Source organism: Eretmochelys imbricata, chromosome 5, assembly GCF_965152235.1.
Source record: "Eretmochelys imbricata isolate rEreImb1 chromosome 5, rEreImb1.hap1, whole genome shotgun sequence".
Classification (NCBI taxonomy): domain Eukaryota; kingdom Metazoa; phylum Chordata; order Testudines; family Cheloniidae; genus Eretmochelys; species Eretmochelys imbricata.
In genome coordinates, this window is record NC_135576.1 from 99,159,563 (window position 1) to 99,180,432 (window position 20,870).

A 20,870-nucleotide genomic window follows, 5' to 3' on the forward strand; every position below is an offset into this window, starting at 1 on the left:
GATAAGTCAGCCAGTTAGTCAATTTTCAGTGTTGTTTATGTTGGTCTTCCACACAGCAATCAGGAGAGAAAAAACCATTTAAAATAAGAGTGAAATGTGAAAGTAAAACCACAAACATTGGCAGGAGGCCTCCAGGGGAGGGAGCTGAACTACTTTTAACTTATTTTTTGAATGTCAAGATTTCAAGTTGACAGTGGCCCTTTACAATTAATAGGACACTTTCAGTTTAGTTCAGCTAAGCCTACAAATCATAGTCTCTATGATCTACAATGACAGCAAATAAATTCTGATTAAGTAACAGTGATAATAATGGTTATTACCTGTGTAACGTAACACGTTTCACACTTTCAGGATCTGGTATTACCAATAAGGGTGCAAACTGATTACTGTACTCTCAAAGCTGTAAGCACTTGTTTCTTCCCCACAGATCCTGGCCTAGATCAGCTCCAGGGTTACATGGTGGAGACCCAAAGCATTGGAAATGCCACACAGGTATTACGCTGCAGCAATGCAACCTGCCCTAAGCTAACATGGCTTTTAGAGAGTATAAGCAAAACCCTGAAAGTGTGTGATGCTAGCTAGCAAGGCTGTGCAGCTAGAGCAGTCAGAAAGTGCACTAATTCAGCAACTCCTTTCTATCATTACAGCTATTGTACTTCCTGGCACTTGTTTTACTGAATCCCCTACATCCCAAAGTCCCTAAATATAAAGTCTAGCTATTCGATTAACTTATGTTCCTCATTTACTGGGAAAATTCAAAATATTTACTACTGTTTAAAACAGACATGTTTGCATGTTTATAAATTTTAAACCAAATATTTTTAGTGAGTTTCAACAATATTTTCAAGTTGAGCACAGTTTTATATATAATTAACTTATTTTTTTTTAAATCGAACCATAGCTATATCTCACAGAGTTGAATAGGTTCCATTATCAGAAAACAATTTTAATATCCACTGGAGTCAGTGGTGCAGTTAGAATTCAAAGTCCTATCTCAGTCCTGTGGTCCATCCATAACTCCTCAACCCTTTTTACTGCAAAAACACACACACACACACACACACACACACACACCTTTGTTTTCACCCATGTACGCAAAAATGTGCAAAAAAAAAATATCACCAGGCCTCTATTATGTGGTAGAGAAATGTTAAACTAATACAAGTATTCTGTTTAATAAGAGGATATTTTGCAACATTGTGGCATTTTGCAAAGTAAAGTCATAAGGCATTTGCATTAAGATTTATAGTGTCATGAGATAATGGTTAAAAAAAAATCAGAGAAGCAGCTGCTTTGTTCTAATATAGAACAAGGAACTTCATTAGAATAAATAAAACCGTTTTATTTATCCATGAAACCTCTCTCTCCCCTTTACTGCAATACTTTGACCTCTAGTACCTTTCCCCAACCCTCTTTTGCCCTGTTTCCTGCTACAGATTCAAAGACGCAATGCATACATCCTGACGTTATGCTATTAATTATAATCAATTATAATCTTTCCAGTTACTTGAATACTCCAAATCAATTTATACATATTAACCCATTTTAGTTGTTTTGTTACAAATAAAGTCACAAGAGAGACAAGGTAAGTGAGGTAATCTCTCTAATTGGACCAACTTCTGTTGGTGGAAGATCAGCTTTTGAGCTTACACAGAGCTCTTCTTAAATAGAGTCAAGCATTCTGGCACATGCTTCAGGGATATTTAATAAACAAGAACTTTAAAAACAGCTGTCACACTTATCTTGCAGCCATCCTCCCTGTTTTAGTGTGAACAAGCTAAAATAGGTTGTTGATTCCTAAAAATACTTAATTTGTGACAACTATAAAAGAAAACATGATCCTGACAACTGTATTATATTGTGGACGAGAAGGAATACTTTGAAACTGGTCTCTCATATTGTGATGTACTGATAGCAATCGAGGATTGGTTTATGTGTCCTAGAACAGATGGAAAGCCAGCGTTATCAAAGGTTTCACACATTGCCTGTTGTTGATGCTGAGTCTCTTGTGAATGTAAATAGTACTTTGTTTTTGTTGATGTTTTTCTGGGAATTGTATCTGCAGCTGAGCTAAGAGTAAGTTAACAATTGTAACTCAGAATCAGATTGAGAAAAATTCTATTGCACAGAAGCCTAAGTTAACAAGTGATATCTAGGCAAGTAAGTGTCAGATTTGTTGCATATGATAAGGACAACAGAAGAGGCTGCAAACATGACTGAGGGGCATCACACACAGCAGTACTGAGGGTATGTCTACTTTGCAATTAGACAACCACAGCTGACCCATGTCAGCTGACTTGGGCTCCTGGGGCTTGGCCTCCAGGCTGCTGTTTAATTACACTGTAGACTTTCAGGCACAGACTGCAGCCCGAGCTCTGGCACCCCCCCATCTCACAGGGTTCTAGAGACTGGTGTGCAGCCAAGCCGGAATGTCTACACCACAATTAAATAGCCCCTTAGCCCAAATCAGCTGGAACGAGCCAGCCTTGGATTTTTAAATGCAATGTAGACATTCCCCTCTGACCGGAAGCTCAAGGTATGCGTGAGACTGAGTGAGAGAAGAGAAGTGAGCTGCCTCAGGGGGAGGAGGCATCAGTGGTGGAGCAGAGCAGACCAAAGAACTGGACTGCTAGTCAGAGGGGAGTGCACAAAGGGAAGAGAGGTTGAGCAGAGCAATTTAGGCTAAAATGGCAATCAGAGGGGATGGGGATGGGCCTAGTTGAGATCAGACATGCAAAAAATATCTAGGAGAAGGAGCTGGGCTCAGGAAAGAGTTTACAGCTGTGCACACATGAGGATGGACCTCAGTTTGAATGTTATGTTTTTTTCTGCTGCTGTTCTGTTCATAGGTCTCTGGTGACTGGGGAAGGCAGAGATTGGGTCTGAGCTTTTCACTACAGACAGGTAGTCCAAATGCAATTATTTTTGGCAAAAAGGAAAGCAACAGTTTAATTTTCCAACCAAGCTAGAGGTGGCTGTGTTGCAACTCTTTGAGTTTTACAAACTTGGTTGCTTTACTCATAGAGTGAAAGCTTAATCCAAGATTAGTGTTTATATATATATATATTTTATAGAGACAGTTGCATAGTAGGGTAGGAAACTGTTCCAGAAATGTACTACAGACAGCTAAAATTACTACTGTAATAACTCAGCAAGAGTATGCATATATCAGATTAGAACTGCCTTTGCTGACATATTTCAGAGTAGCAGCCATGTTAGTCTGTATCCTCAAAAAGAACAGGAGTACTTGTGGCACCTTAGAGACTAACAAATTTATCTGAGCATAAGCTTTCGTGGGCTACAGCCCACTTCATTGGATGCATAGAATGGAACATATAGTAAGAAGATAGATAGATATATCTGTACACACACACACAGAGAGAACATGAAAAGGTGGAAGTAGCCATACCAGCTATAAGAGGCTAATTAATTAAGATGAGCTATTATCAGCAGGAGAAAAAAAAACTTTTGTAGTGATAATCAAGATGGCCCATTTAGACAGTTGACAAGAAGGTGTGAGGATACTTAATATGGGGAAATAGATTCAATATGTGTAATGTCCCAGCCACTCCCAGTCTATGTTCAAACCCAAGTTAATGGTATCTAGTTTGCATATTAATTCAAGCTCAGCAGTTTCTCCTTGGAGTCTGTTTCTGAAGCTTTTCTGTTGCAAAATTGCCACCTTTAAGTCTCTTACTGAGTGACCAGAGAGGCTGAAGTGTTCTCCTACCAGTTTTTTAATGTTATGATTCCTAATGTCAGATAAGTGTCCATTTATTCTTTTGCATATCGACTGTCCGGTTTGGCCAACATACATTGCAGAGGGGCATTGCTGGCACATGATGGCATATATCACATTGGTAGATGTGCAGGTGAACGAGCCCCTGATGGCGTGGCTAATGTGATTAGGTCCCATGATGGTGTCACTTGAAAAAATACGTGGACAGAAGAATCCCATGCACTACTACAGACTAGGGATCGAGTGGCTAGGCAGCAGTTCTGCAGAAAAGGACCTAGGGGTTACAGTGGACAAAAAGCTGGATATGAGTCTACAGTGTGCCCTTGTTGCCAAGAAAGCTAATGGCATTTTGGGCTGTGTAAGTAGGAGCATTGCCAGCAGATCGAGGGACGTGATCATTCCCCTCTATTCGGCATTGGTGAGGCCTCATCTGGAGTACTGTGTCCAGTTTTGGGCCCCACACTACAAGAAGAATGTGGAAAAATCAGAGTCCAGCAGAGGGCAACAAAAATTATTAGAGGGCTGGAGCACGAGACTTATGAGGAGAGGCTGAGGGGACTGGGATTATTTAGTCTGCAAAAGAGAAGAAGGGGGGGGGAGAGAGGATTTGATAGCTGCTTTCAACTACCTGAAAGGTGGTTCCAAAGAGGAAGGATATAGATTGTTCTCAGTGGTACCAGATGACAGATCAAGGAGTAATGGTCTCAAGTTGCAGTGCGGAGGTTTAGGTTGGATATTAGGAAAACCTTTTTCACTAGGAGGGTGGTGAAGCACTGGAATGCGTTACCGAGGGAGGTGGTGGAATCTCCTTAGAGGTTTTTAAGGTCAGGCTTGACAAGGCCCTGGCTGGGATGATTTAATTGGGGATTGGTCCTGCTTTGAGCAGGGGGTTGAACTAGATGATCTCCTGAGGTCCCTTCCAACCCTGATATTCTATGATTCTAAGGGGTAAATAACAGCTCCCTATTCACTTTCTTCACACCAGCCACGATTTTACAGACCTCTATCGTATCCCCTCTTAGGTCACCTCTTTTCCAAACTTATAAGTCCCAGTGTTTTTAATCTCCCCTCATACGGAAGCTGTTCCATACTGCTAATCATTGTTGTTGCCCTTCTCTGTACCTTTTCCAGTTCCTTTGTGAGATGGAGTGACCAGACCTCTACACAGTATTCAAGGCATCGGCACACCATGGACTTATATAGTTGCACTATGATATTTTCTGTCTTATTATCTATCCCCTTCCTAATGGTTCTTAACATTCTGTTGGCTTTTTTGACTGCCGCTGCACATTGAGCGCATGTTTTCAGAGAACTATCCACAATAACTTCAAGATCTCTTTTTTGATGGTAACAGCTAATTTAGAAACCAGCATTCTGTACGTATAGGTGGGATTATGTTTTCTAATGTGCATTACTTTGCATTTGTCACCACTGAATTTCATCTGCCACGTTCTTCATGTTGGTGTGTACTATCTCGTCCCCTGCCTTGTGTTTGCTATTCTGGTTCCCAAAAAGTTTATCCTCATCTTAAAAAGTTTAACTTTATTTTGAAAAACATTTTCAACTGTTATTAAGTCCTACATGACAACAGCAATGTCAGTTCTCTGAGACAACTATGACCTATTTCAGATATATCTGCCGGGCATGCTGATTTACTAATCAAGCCAATGTTCAAATACGGTCATCTGACGGTCACCCATTTGGAATATACTACAGAAACCCGAGTCTTGGACTGAGGTAGCTCAAGTTGTAGCATTTGTAAGGGGATCAAGACAGAAAAATTTATGCACGTTTTGTAATTCAGTATGTACTTAATCTCCATTCTGACTGAAGTCTTTCTTTTCAAGGACCGAGTCTCTTGTGTGAATTTTAGCAACAACAAAAACTAGAAAGTTCCATTGAGGAACTCTCAGCAACTAAAAACAATCCTGCCTTTATGTCCAAAAACTTATCCTTAGAGATGATCAATTGGATGGGGTAAACATTTCTGGATCTGTAGAGGCAAAGCAGCAGAACAATCAAATCTATATGCTTGAAGCTGCCACTGACCATACAAATGCCAGATTCCCCAGACTACAGCAAGCACCATACACATAGCTCACCTCCACTCAATTCATTATGGAAAAGTACTAAAAAAGTCTACTAGCAAACGTTACACAGGTAAGTGTAGAGGAGAGCCCTACATCAGTAGCTGCCTGTAAAATTGCTGCTAAATACCACTAAATCCACAACAAATGCCAGTGCATACGCACATTTAACAAAGCGTTCAACCACCAAACTACTTGCCTTTCAGAATATATTGCTGTGAATGGAAACAATGTTCTCATTGTCTTGGAGCTCAGCAATAATAACACAATGGTGATCAAAACAAGCCTACACCAATACATGCAACAAAGCACAGTCCAGGACTTGGTGCAGATAGGAGTCAAAGGCCCAAGTGTGGATGCTTTCCAGCTCTATTAAGTTGTTTCCTGCTGACTTGAAGGAACAAAACATACTCACGGCCACAGTCAAATTGAACACTCAACAGGAGTAACAGGTGGCACCTGTGGTGGATTAAACTAGGGCTATCCTTGACAAAAGTAACAACAAATAAAGTGGTTCACAGGCATAGAAAGGATGGACCCTGATTCTTGAGTCTAAGGAAACTATGATTTATAATTTTGCTATGAACATGCTGTTCTTAGGGCCAGATTACAGCTGGCTCTTGTGCAGGTTAGGTTGCGAGGAGGGAGACAAAAGAAGGCCAGAAAGCTTACCCCATGGCACCATCTATGTAATGCAGTTACAACTGCAGTCCTTGCACTCTGACTGCAGAGACTGTTCTCTTCCTGCATTCCAGGTGGACCTATCTCCCTGTCTCTACTGTTCCAACCACAATTGCTGTCTGGCCATGGACAGGGCCACTCCCTGAACTTTCCTAAACCACAACGTCTCTTGGAGCTCCCACACAGTCAACACAACTGTGTTGTGTAACAAGATTCTGTGATGTTGAGTCACAGAGGATTCTGGACAGGAAGGAGATAAAACTTTCTTCTACTTAACAAAAAAAAAAAAATTATTTAAAAAAAAAGCATTTTCTTTAATAAACTTCCCCTTCTGCCAAAGAGTTATTTGTAAGCCTAAACTATTTGTAAAATCCTACAACACTACCTTTAAGGATTTGTAATATAGGTAACAGTGACCCTTATTGTAGGGGGGTCTGATTTCATAAATTCTGCTAACATTATAAACCGTAAGAGTAAAGCTCTAGTAGTTTTCTCATATTATCGGAGCCTCAGCATGGAATTACAGCCTAGATCAGAGCTGGCCTTCAGGGGTGTGCAAAGCCAATGTCCACAAGGTATCTGAATATAAACCTGGGCTGAATTTGACCCCAAAATGCAATTAGTGACAATTATTATTGCACCGGGTTTCAGAGTAACAGCCGTGTTAGTCTGTATTCGCAAAAAGAAAAGGAGTAATTGGTTAGTCTCTAAGGTGCCACAAGTACTCCTTTTATTATTGCAACAGTGAATTCTAACTTTTTGACTAAATATTACTTGTATTGGTGAATATGGACTTGCCTTCTGTCTTTCTCATAAACTATGAGGTATTATCAAGGGAGAATGATATTTGTCTCATGCTCCTGAAAAGGAGTTTTATATGTAAATTCCTGTTCAGAGACACAGTGCATTCAAGGATATTTATGGTAAAATGGAAGTAGATCCCTTGCAGATGTTTCTAAAAAGTTACTGAAGGTCACTACTAGCAAGTTGGCTGATGCATACAATTGAACAACACTCACAGAGCTCATTACATCTTCAAAGCACTGTACAGACATTAGCTAATCTCTTGGTCACCAGTTTATGTTTGAAAACAATATATTGCATAAGGCAGCCACTTTGCCATGCAACAAATTCACAACCGTTTTCTTTTTCACATCGCTAATATAGAAACTTTTTTCACTAAGTGCATAAAGCACACAGTGGAGTCCTCCATTATTCATACACGTTACATTGCAAACTGAACTGGAACACTGGAAAATGCTGCTGGATTTTTAATGTTATATTTACTCAGCTGGGGTTCAGTTCTTTAGGGCTCACACATTACTGGACATTGTACACTCTCCTCTGTACTAGGTACACCTTTTTAAACATAGGGTTTGTAATATTCTGAGCCAAATTTTAGTTCTTATATTATTCTTACCCAGTGATTTTTAGCAATACATGAGAATAGTCTGTGGCATTTACATTTTGGAATGTAAAATTTTAGTAGTAAATGACCTCTACCTGTCTGATAGAACAGCTATCAGACAGAAAGGGCACCTTGTTGTTTATAATATTAGGCCCCAATCCTATATTTAGATCCATCTGTGCAGAATCTTAGTCCCACACAGGGTACCACTGAAGTCAATACAGGTTCATTTGGGCACAAGAATCCATCCCATTGATCCAACTGCAGAACTGGGGCCTTAAAGCCCAATCTTACAGTCCTTTATCAGACAACTCCTGTTGACTAATACTGAATATTTCTGTTTGATTTTCCAGTGGGTCTTCTGCAAAAATTAGGACTGCAGCAGCTGTCAAGCTCACTTGACTCAAAAGATCAGGTAAAAAGTGATTTAGAATTATTTAAATGGTAAAATTGTATGGTACTCAACATCTTTTCCAACTATCTCAATGTGATCCTTATCTATTTGAATAAAACTGACCCACCTCAAAACTCTCAGATAGTTAAAGAGAAGCCATAAGCATTTCAAAGGGAAGTTGAACCCATGCATCCCCACTGATCTAATTGGGAATACACAGGTATATACCAGAGCAAAAATTGGCCCCTTATGTCCAACCTGGGTCTGGCCATTAAGTACATACTGGCTTCCCTGGCAGTTGGACAAAAGACTTTCAAGTATGGAGTGGAAATTTCTCAGCGGGATTTAACTATGCACACATCACCTAAACTGCTTGGCATGATACAATATTATTGAGAGATTTATAGGATGAAAGAGCTGAAAGATTTTAAACAGCAAGTCAAGTAGTCCCTATAAGGGTATATGCTCCAAATAGTAAATGCTACTTAAAAACAATAAAAGATTTTAAACAACCAAAAATAACTGAAACAAGTCACAGTTAAAGTTGCCACTCCCGTCCTTAACTTTCTTTGTCGTGCCAGTAAATGCACAACTTATGCACACGCTGATCAGAGACACCTGGGTTAGTCTGCAAATATCAGCTCCCAGAACTGTATTATGGAGCAAGACAGTATCTGAAACAAATTGGTTATGCACACCTGGAAGCAAAAGTTGGATGAAACATTTTAAACTAGTTTTGGTTACAATACTGAATAAATTTCAGAGAGGCTAATACCCTGTATGCCAAATGTCAGCCTGGAATGTCTTACTACCACTAAGTTACGAACTCCTGGAAAAGGGGTTATAACAGAAATTTTGACAGAGCCCCACCTATTACAAGTATTACTACACCAACTGTCCTCCCAGAGTGAACTTTACAATCCAGTTATACATTCCTTAATAAAAACAGTGATTTCCAGTGACAGAAACTTAGCTGTAACTGCAATGTTCAGATAAAATAAAGAGTGTTGCAACCAGCCAAACTAGCGCTCTACGAGCCAGGACACTGTGGCTGTTAGTGCTCCAAGTTGGGGGTTGTTTTTTTTCCCCCTTCTTTCAAGCACCATAACAGTTACTCTACATCTCATACCGTTGCTCCTGCAGGTGTTGCTGCCAATGTCTCACTGCTACTCTGGACTAAATCAGCAACGCTTTACACAGGGCTTCCTGTCAATCAGTAAGAGGAAGTGCTGCTTCCAAAAGAGCCAATTCAATGAGGCGTGATGCTAACAGACAAAGTAGTGGTAACAGAGACTGTTAACACAGCTTCCAAAAATGGATGGGGATCCATTTGGCTCTTAGGAGCTGCATTGTTTTGTTATTTTAAATAGTTAGAGAGGGATTGGAAACAGAAAGAGAAAAATCTTTTAGTAGTTGGAAGGCTGAAAGGAGAGCAGACGAGAGGATTTATCTATAGGAATCTATACTCACCACTTTATTATACCTGGACGCTGTTTGGGGGATTTATGTGGCTGCCAAAACCACAGCTAATAGGGCTTCCTTTTATTATGTGAACCCAAATTTAATCCTATGTATGGTACCCACTGCCATACCCAAATATAAATATTTCCACTTCTCAGTTATATCCAAATTGTGTTAATTATATAGAGCACAACAAATTCTGCAATCATTACTCTGGCCACACTGCCTGTGAAATCCATGGGAATACAATACTGTCACATACTTTCCCAAAATAGCCCAAAATAGCTCAGTAATACAATGTCAAAAATAGTGACTTACAATTTTTCCTATTCAATTCTAAGTACCACACAATGGACCAAAAAGAATATTGAAACACCAACAATACCTAGCAATCATATATTTCTTTTCATTCAATGATCTCAAAATATTTAACAAACAACCCTATGAGGTACGCATAGAAATTATAACATATACAGACATCATTTCTCTTGCCATAGAAATGCAGCCACTTCTGGGATGGCAGAAAGCATATGTTTAATATAAACAGCAATATTACACAGATGTTTAAGACACAATGCTTCATATATAAAGGTAGAGAAAGAGTAGGCAGAGCCACCACCTCAAGGGGATGAATTAAATTAGGTCTGAAATACTGATTTTGTAAAAAGGAGTTTTTCCCCTCAATAGAAAGTTAAACCAATAGAAAGTTACCATGATATCTGTAAGATTCCCATGAAAACAGATATTTTTAAACAAATTAATATCTCTCTGTAGTGCCTGTAAACGAAATACTACAAGACTGAGAACCGATGAAACTGTAAACAAAAGTGAACAGACTTCAGTGGTATTCATATAAGAGTTAAACAGCATCAACCATGAAAAGTATATTGGAAATTTAAAGTTCTTAATACTTTTACTTTATTGTAGCCTAGGTATAAAAATGTATTTGTTCATTTTTAAGCACAGCACGTCCCTGTAAATACCAAAAAGCCATCCTTACCTTCTTCATTTAAAATCCATGGCAAAAATGCATTGTCCGATTCATAGCCACAAGTGCTGTCTTCAAAGGCACAAGACCCAGCAGAGAGCTCAACAGCTCCAGCAAACAGCAAAACTGTAAGGACAAAGAAAGCTCTGTTCACACAGATAGCATTGCATTGCACTCAGAATGAAAAGAAATGTGAGGGAAGCCACATGCTTCTCTACAACTTGGGCAAGCAGACTCAGGCTCATTCACTCATGGAAGCACCAGGAATAAGGGCAGCAGATAGAACCTGTTGCATTCAACACTCCTTTTTTGCCTTGATATCACAGGTTACATTATAGCCCGCAACAGAAAGATGCTGCCTCACTCACACCTTCCAAAATGAGGCTGCACGCACGGGACTGTTACAGGCACTTCCCTGCCTTCACAAGCAAACAGCCCACAGAGGCAAGAAAGGGATTAACAGCAATAGGGACTAAGTTTGCTGGTCCCTCCACACAACCTCTCCCCATAGCTAGGCCCCCTTACCTTGCACAGTGAGGAGATACAGCAGGAGCATAGTCGCCCTTCCAGTGAGGAAAATAGTACAGCTCGTTGGGATTGAACTAATAGAGCGGAGAAAGGGGGGCCGGGGAGAGTAAATGAACCCTCCAGGGACTATGGCAAATAAAACTTCCAAAGCAGCAGACAAGTTCGTTCAGCGTATGTGTGTTTGCACCAAGCTTCCTTATGTGCTCAGGACAAGACACCAGAATGGAAGCAGCTGCAAAGATGAGCTGAGCTTGGAGAGGGAAACTTACCAGCTACACAGCTGGTCCTTGGCTCAAAAGAGGATAGGGAGGGGCTACTCCAGGGCTCTGTGTTCCTCAGGCACTGCAGCTTATAACAGAGTTCATCTCCACAGCTACTCCGTGCTGGAATAGAAAGGAAGAGTGAAGGAAAGGCTGAATATAACTCATGCAATTTAGGAAATTTGCAAAACAGAAAGGGGGACAAGAGGTTCTCTATGGGTGCTATGGTCATTTTACAAGTAGGTAAGCTGTACCATGCACAGAGACCAACTTCCCACAGCGGTATTTTGTTCTTCACGAACATTACTCTGATGTCCGCATATCTAGTTAAAATGGGACCTGTCATGTATGCTTTTTCTCCTCAACATTAACAGTACCGGAAGATGGAATTTCCTTAAATTAGATTGCTTGAAACGCTGTAAATTTATAGCAGAAGGGAAAGTTTTTCCTATTCACGACTATTGAATGTTTCCATCTGTCTGCAATGCTTATATCACATATGCTGATATGCTAAGCAGTCCCATGCATACATTGATAGCATGTTTAGTTACTAATAAGACTTTTATGGTGTTACATTGAAGGTTTTGTTTTTAAATGATGTTTCCTATATAGAAATAATACAAGCCGTGCAGTTGAATAGATCATAAGCAAACATTATATCAGAAAGATATGAGCCATCAGCTATAATGGTTAATTGTGACTGTTTGTTACAGAATATTTTGGATGTATGTCAGATACAGGAGCATTCTGGGAACTGTAGTTCAATAACCAAGCCAGTATAACATGGCTTAAAATCCTTTTATTTCTATTTTAATCATTTTTCCATTATACAATCTTCGTTGCATCAACAGTTTTTTTGAAACACAGGTTTTCTATTAAAAGGTTTGGGAAAACCTCAATTTTAAATTATTAATTGTAAGGATTTCTCAGGTTGTTGCTAGGAGATTTAACTTCAGTGGTGTATTTAATTACTTGTTTAATTAAGTGATTTGAATAATTTGAACAACATAAACAATCAGTACACTCTGAACCACAATTTGTGCTGACTTTAAGTACTGTGCAATTCCACTGAAGCCCATGGAGTGGCACACAATTTATGTCAGGTAACTTACAATGTTGATCTGTGTACATGGGAGAGGAGGTGTTAGTGAAACAAGAGGAAAATGCGGAGGTAATGGACAGGCGATGTGAAATGCACTGGCAAACCAAATTCTGCCAAGACTTAAGTAATGGTACAAGTTATATACAAAACTGGTTTTGGAAAATGACTTTTGTGTAGATCAGTGGTCTCCAACCTTTTTACGCACAAGATACATTTTTGAATTTAAGTGCAACCCAGGATCTAACCTGCCCCTTCCCAGGGGCCCCGCCCTGCTCACTCCATCCCCGTTCGCTCTGTTGCTTGCTTTCCCTCACCCTCACTCAGTTTCACGGGGCTGGGGCAGGGGGTTGGGGTGCGGGCTCTGGGCTGGGGCTGAGGGGTTCAGAGTGTGGGAGGGGGCTCCAGGCTGAGCCTGGGGTAAGGGGTTGGGATGCAGGAGGGGGTTGGGGTGCAGGCTCTGGGAGCAAGCTCAGGGTTGGGGTATGCGAGGGGGCTCGGGGTATGGGGTTCCGGTGCGGGCTCCCACCGGATGGTGCTTTCCTCGGGCAGCTCCCCGGTGGCAGTACAGTGGGGCTAAGGCAGGCTCTCTGCCTGCCCCAGCCCCACGCCACTCCCGGAAGCAGTCAGCACATCCCTGCAGCCCCTGGGGTTGGGGGGCATGTGGTTCTGTGCACTGCCCCTTCCCTGCAGGCACTGCCCCTGCAGTCCCCATTAGCCGCAGTTTCCTGTTCCCAGCCAATGGGAGCTTTGCTTTTTTCTGTTGTTTCCTTTCAAGATCTCCAAAGCAGTGTCATCTGAAGGAAAAAACTAACCACAGGCTATGTGTTCCCAGGGAGTACGCGCAGACCCCCTGCCGCTCCTCCCGCCCTCCCCCCCGGGCCATAGGGACATGCTGGCTGCTTCCAGGAATGGCGTGGAGCCAGGGCAGGCAGGGAGCCTGCCTTAGCCCCGCTGTGCTACCAGACTTTTAGTGCCCGGAGATCGAGATCAATTGTCAGAGGCTCCAGGATCGTCCAGTAGATTGCCATCTACCGGGTGGTGACCACTGATCTAGATTAATCCTTTCAAGTGGAGTCTACATTGTTTCCAACTCTTACAAATTTGTCATGAGTATTGCAATATTTGATGCTTTTCTTAAAGCCCCAAGTCTGGGAGGCATGTAATTGGCTGAGAATCTCGGCTTACTTTTTTTTTCCAAAATGAAAGATTTTAGCCCTCCTAGTTGTGAAGAAAAGCTTGGAAATCTGAACTCCAAAGGTACAACACCAGAAGATAAACAAAAAGCCCCTCAGAATTGTTTCTAAAACTCTCAGGATTTTAAAGACCATCTCATTTTTAGCGTCTGATTCACGATTTTTGAGCATTTGGGCTTGGCAATCCTGAGTCTATTATATCAGATGTAAAGATAGACACACAGATGCACACATTTCTTCCTAAGTTTCTTAAAGGTGATATACAAGTATATGGGAAAAATATATAAAATAATGTTTATGTACTAAATACCAAGAGGTAAGGGGGGGCTTTCAGAACAAAATGCAAATCACAGCTCACCTGCTCCAGGTGGTGTCCTAAATTTTTCATAACCACCATGTAACCTTGATGGACCAGGCACCCAGCCTAAGAGATTATGATAAATGGTGATTAGTTTGTTTTTGCCATACGGGACTGTGCACAGAAATCATAATTCCATCCCTCCTGCTGAATGTATCATCAACTGCTTCTTTTTTATTTTTCAGTCTTTAACTTCTTAGAATATTTAAATTTGCAAAACTGAAAACCGACATCTGCCTAGAAATATCCTCAGTGATGTAATATACTATATATTTTTAACTATAAAATGAACAAATGTGCAATTCTGCCATCTTTATGCTGGAAATTGGATATGACTTGTATGACAGACTGGCAATGTCCTGTAATATTAGGAGGACCAGATAGAAAGTGTGAAAAATCGGGACAATGGGTGGGGAGTAATAGGCGCCTATATAAGAAAAAGCCCCAAATATCAGGACTGTCCGTATAAAATCAGGACATCTAGTCACCCTATATAATATCCTGAACAAATCTTATGAAATTAACAAACTTTACTGAATTAAATTAAACCTTATTGAATTAGGGTTAATGCCTTTTGGGTACATTGTATTAAAATGCAGGTTTGTATGTGCTACTGTGGCTTTGTATGTACCTTCTCTAGTGGGGGATGCTAGTGTACTTCTTCTGTGGTCAGCCCTTTGAAGCCACTCCCGCCTGAGAGGTTTGGATATACTCGTTCAAACTGGCTTCTCCAGGGACTAACAGACAAAGAAAGGGATTTTGGATAAACAGCCTGGTTTTAAACTCGCTCAGGGGGGTTCTTCTTGATCCAGCAAATGGACAGGACCCCTGGTCCATGGAAGGCCTTAATCCTTAGGGTAGGGTTGGAAGGACTGGACATTTGTTCTGAGCTGAAGCTGTAGTGAACTTGTCACCGCAAGGAATCCCCTTGGGTGGGAAACTGAAGGACTGCTCCCACCAGAGTCCATATTAGGGTGATCTCTGGTAAGCTTGTTAGCATGTAGGTTCTTTTATAGTTTTTAATAGGTCTTCTCTGTACCACTTTGTTTCCTCCAGAGGAAAGAAGGAAAAAATATAAATCAGATAAATCACTATGAAAACTTCTATAAGATGGGAGATTCCAAACCGAGAACAACCCAAATGAGGCAGTGGTTTAATTATTAGAATTCAGACTAGAGTGAAAGACCTAATTCCTGTTTACCTTACTTATATTCTAACTTGAAGTCAGCTAGACTTCATATATGAGTAAGGAAAGTTGGATTTTTCTCAAAGTCTTAGGGCTCATTCCAGTTCCCATGGAAACCTATTGATTTAACAAATGCTGGATTGTACCATAAGTCTTTGGAGGAGGAGGATGACCCTAAGCTAAAGCACAGGACTGGGACTAGGAGACCTGAGTATTATTTCTGGCTTTGGCACAAATTTCCTGTGTGACATTGAGTAAGTCACTTACAGGCCCTATGACTCAGTTTCTGTATCTGTAAAAAAGGGGATAGTCATATACCCCTACTCTCACTGGTGTTGTGAGGGTTTATTCATTAATGTTAGCAAAGTATGTTGAGTTCCTCAGACAAAAGGTGCTATAAAAGTGCAAAATATCCTTGTGGTTACACAGTTTTAGTCTTTTGTGAATCTAATTCCTTCTCTGAAAGCTAATGTAAAATAGAGATGGGTCTGAACCCACCAGATCTTGCATCCGAGCCACCAAACCACCCTCCCCAAAATTGGGGTGCAGAATCTGAACCCAGATCTGGATCTACCTTTTGCAGCTGGCCTGGTTCTCTATGATGGGGTGAACCTAAGCCCTACTCACAAAAATACACAAACTTAAGGGGGAAGGAAGAATAATAGTCTCGTTGAGAATTAATTTGCTTAATGTACAGGGCTATGTTATGTTTGCTTAGATCATCTCACAAATAAGGTGAATTTCAAACTGATTTATCAGAAAGAAAATGCTTCTCTCTTGACTAGAGTCCCATGCTCTTTATTCTTTGTAGTTAGGTACCTTTGTATTACATTTGCCAGTTGTATAGAAATTCATATTTATATTGGAGCTGAACAAAAAAAGATTCTGAAATTTGGTGGAAAAGAAACTTCTCTCTTACATTCAATTGCATTACTAAGTGCTGACAAATTCAAAACAACTGTTCTGAGTAATGCACAGGGAAACTCCAAAGTTAAGTGCAGTAATAGTATTGAAAGGAAAATACCCTGTTTTTTCCTAAAGGTTTTTGGATTCTTTCTCTTTAATTTTTTTTTAAGTGCTTTACACTCTTTTCTGCCAGGCTTATTTACTAACAGTTAAATCATAAAAAAGAATCCTTGCAGTTTTATACAGATATTTAGAGCCTCCATAACAGAAATGGTATCACAAAATATCTCTACAGGAGATTCTTTCAAGTCCTCTGGAATGGAGGGTGTGAGTTTACATAGAGGGTTTGGTACAAAAATGTAATGGAAACTGGTTACCCTGCTGGTTCTCAACTTAATTTACTTTGTTTCCATAACAATAACCTCTGAAGTGCTATCCATCCTTAAAAAGAACAGGAGTACTTGTGGCACCTTAGAGACTAACAAATTTATTTGAGCATAAACTTTCGTGGGCTACAGCCCACTTCACTGGATGCATAGAATGGAACATATATATATTTATACATACACACACACATACAGAGAACATGAAAAGGTGGAAGTAGCCATACCAACTATAAGAGGCTAATTAATTAAGATGAGCTATTATCAGCAGGAGAAAAAAAACTTTTGTAGTGATAATCAAGATGGCCCATTTAGACAGTTGACAAGAAGGTGTGAGGATACTTAATATGGGGAAATAGATTCAATATGTGTAATGTCCCAGCCACTCCCAGTCTCTGTTCAAACCCAAGTTAATGGTATCTACTTTGCATATTAATTCAAGCTCAGCAGTTTCTCCTACTACCTTTTCATGCTAATAAACTAATGAGGTTGTCTACTTCATGTCAGGGAGCAACATAGCCACACTTGAGTTATCTTAGCTCTTTTCACAGTGAAAACAAATGTCGAAAGACTTATTATGCACTATATATGAGCTTCTCATGGGCACTAATGTGTTCTACTAATGGTAGAATTGACTCCAAAGCAGGTTTCCCATGGTTATTTCTTCATGGACTGTAAATGGTTAGGCCTCACATATGTTTTCTTCCATTTAGGAGCGAGAACATGGGAAATCAAAATTAAACCCATAGGGATAAATTAATCTCTGTTAGAATTCCATTGATTTCAGAGGGCTTGCTCCAAAGAAAAATTTGGTCCACAGACCCTGATTTGCCTCCTGTTACCTTATATGAACTTCTTTCATTATTTCTGATTTAGTCCAGTAGAAGAGAATCAGGAGCATGATGGTTAAATCCTGAACTTCTCCATATTGATTCCTAGCTACAGATGTTTGATTTGAAGTGGAAAAAACATTTTAGAAAAGACCTTGCTGCATGCACAGGCCAGAACTTTCTGCTTGTTCCCAGAGCTTGGACATCCGTATTATTCTGAGCTGGAAACGCATGTTGGGTATCTGTGTGCAAATTAGCATGGTTCATTATTTGTGTTTCAGCATCCCCATGTCTAATATTAACATTATAATTATGCATTATTTATTTTTACAATACCATGCGTGTGCATGGCACTTCAGAAGCAAAATTAGGCAGATGGCCAAGAGGGATTACTTGCATCTTTTTTTTTTTTGTTTAAGAGAAGTTCGAGTTAAGACCATCTCATTGTGCACATAGGAAGATTTGTTATAGTCTAGCTATCACCTCACTCGGAGCATTCCCACTGATTTTAATGGGGCCACTTGCCGAGTAAGGTACAACTCAATGTAAAGATGACAGAATCTGGCTTTAGGACGTGTATGGATTACAGTTACATGAGTTAAATATAATCACTATTAGTCAGCCTGATTGTTGCAACTGTCTCTTTACTATACAGCTCACAGCACAATGGGGCCTTGATCTTGAGTAGGGCCTTTGGGTGGTATTATTATACAAATTAAGGAATATCCAGAGTTGTGCATCACTATAAACACGATATAACTCTGTGGGAGTGCTCTAAGGAAAACAAGCACTTCTCTCTTGTTTCAGTAACCAATAGAGGTGAAACTTCCCTCCAAGAGTTCCTTATAAACTTGTCCCATGATATTTATTCACTGTTTACTTGTCACATGACCTTGGAGTTAAATTCATTCAGAGGAATCAAGAGAGAGGCTTAACAGCAGTCAGTGATAACCAGTGATTGTGCTGATCATATCTGTTGCCATTGCTCTATTTGCAGTTATTTTGGAAGGAGGTAAGAGAGGCATATAGGTATAAGCAGTACTATGGAGAAAAGGTTTTGGCAATGTAGCTTTATTTTCTGTGATCACTATCATGTCATACTACTTGCAGCAAACTGTAGTCAGCTATTGCAGCATATTGAGAGCTGCTACTGCTGTTGGTAGCATCTGGTGCAGGTGTTTGTCATTATTGTGGCAACATCTGGATGCTTTTTATCGCAGCTTTTTAAAGGAAATTTTATCCATTCTATTGGCCTGATTCTGAACTAGGTTTTAAAGGCACATCTACCCTGAACAGCCTGTTACTGTTTAGTACTAACAAAGTACATGTGTCTGGCATGTTGACTCAACATAGAGTATCCTGCTTCAGCACATTTGCATGTTTTCCCCTCTCTGGTGATTTGCGCTCATGACACTGTAGTGAGAACAGAGCTCTGTGCTATTGCTAATTTGCTAAGGGGTTGGTGGTGGCGGCAGGCTGCACAGCTAAAGAAGAGGAAAAGAGACCTTGAGCTCTCTGACAGAATTTGCAATGAGTCTGTTTCTGATTCACCAGCAAACATTGCCAGGCATCAGTCATGGGGAACCATGCAGCTGCTGTACTTGACAAGATTACTTGGCATCAAGGTTAGTCATACAAAGCACCAAAGCCTGTCATAAAACTGGAGTAAATCTACCTTTTTAAACTTGAAGAGTATCTAAAAATACTGCTGTAAGCCTCAATAATGAATTTTTGTGGCATAAATGAACAATCTATACTCCAAGTTTTATTGTAGAAAAGGCCATGAGGTACAAGCTCATGAGGGAGAAGCTCATAAATGGCGAAGTCACACAAGAAATCACAACCTATAAAGCTGGCTCTCATTTTGTCACTGACCTAGAAAAAGGTTCCTGGAACCCACATTTACATTAAAAACATCAGCCTTCCTTATTTAATAAATTATTGATGTTCTAAACAAGGTCTGGAAAAAAGAGTGCCAACAGCTTGGAGCCTGGAAGGAGCAGGCTTCTGCAGCATATCATCATGTCACTTCTTTAAACAGAAGTAAAGGAAACAACAAAAAGGATTTTCAGAAGAGGAATTATTTAAATAACTTGAAACCCAATGATCTGATTGCTTCTTTGTTTGTCACAACTCTACTGGCACCGAAACTGGCAAGTTAAACAAGAAATGACTGCTTCCTGAGTTGGAAAAACAAACTGACTCCAGAGAAATATTTAAGTTAAAAAGCTCCTGATTCAGTTTTAAAACATATTAACATTTCCTAAAATCCACAATATTTGACTTTCATAGGTTGTTGTTTTTTAAATCAGATATGAAGTACCTCAGCATTGGCTAGGGGCCTTGATAACTCCCAGCTATTCAGATATTGGCCTGTATAAGAAACTTGAGCATTTAATGCTATTTTCTTAGGGGCAAGTTCTCCCTTTCCTCTGTGGCCACAGAGGGTCCCTGAGGCTGCAGGACCAGTGCAGTTTCTCTGTGAAGGATGCAAGGGGCAGGAGTTGAGGAGTCTGTACCAAATATCCATGCCTTCTTCCTGCCACGGAATCCAACTCTGCAGGATGTTCCATACATTCACGTGCACTCTGGGGTTTGTAGACCAGAGGCACCAGGTGGATCTGCAGCCTATTGAGGCTCTGGGGGATGGGCAGGTGCACCTGCATCTAATGGCTCACCCTCCAGCCTAAGGGGAACAGCCACCAGTCCCAGGGATCAAATGATCACGGGGGGGACAACAAATGATAAAACAGGGACGGGAGTCAGGGTCAAAAGCAGGGAGCCAGACAGGGAGACCAAGCAAAGAATCCCAGACAGCACCCACTGCTCCTTGCAGGCATCCAGGGAGCCAGAGGACGCAGCCTAGAGGAACTTTGCCCAGAGAAATGATCTAAGGGAGGAGCGGAAATAGGCCCCATAGTCACAGAGCACCTCCACGTCCTGCATCCTCCTCCTGGTATGGTGGATGGCAACCTTGGCCAGTGCCAGGAGCAGGTTGATGAGGAGGTCTTGTGACTTCATGGGGCCATGGATGCGTGTGTAAATAGGAGGAGGTGTGCGGGAAAAGTGCAGCCAGAACCTGAGGAGAAGGTTCTGGAGGAGTCGAGAAAGGGACCACAACCTGGCACGCCCGAGATTGATGTGTTTCCAGGGTCTCCTTCATGCCACAGAAGGGGCAAGTGTCGGGAAGGGGAGTGAACCTTGCCAGGTACATGCCCATGATTCATAGATTCATAGATATTTAGGTCAGAAGGGACCATTATGATCATCTAGTCTGACCTCCTGCACAACGCAGGCCACAGAATTTCACCCACCACTGCTGCAAAAAACCTCTCACCTATGTCTGTGCTATTTGAAGTCCTCAAA

The 20,870-nt window shown here is 40.8% G+C and overlaps 1 protein-coding gene across 1 annotated transcript in view; it reads right to left on the bottom strand.

Moving 5' to 3' along the window:
- The window catches only part of MAMDC2 (MAM domain containing 2), a 98,525-nt gene extending 86,747 nt beyond the window's left edge, over positions 1–11,778 (bottom strand). The window contains exons 1-2 of the mRNA XM_077816408.1: positions 11,556–11,778; positions 10,771–10,884 (exon numbers count right to left, since the gene is read on the bottom strand). Coding sequence (XP_077672534.1) covers positions 10,771–10,884; positions 11,556–11,778 — 337 coding nt within the window. The remainder of the gene's footprint in view (positions 1–10,770; positions 10,885–11,555) is intronic.
- Between the last annotated feature and the right edge of the window lie 9,092 nt (positions 11,779–20,870).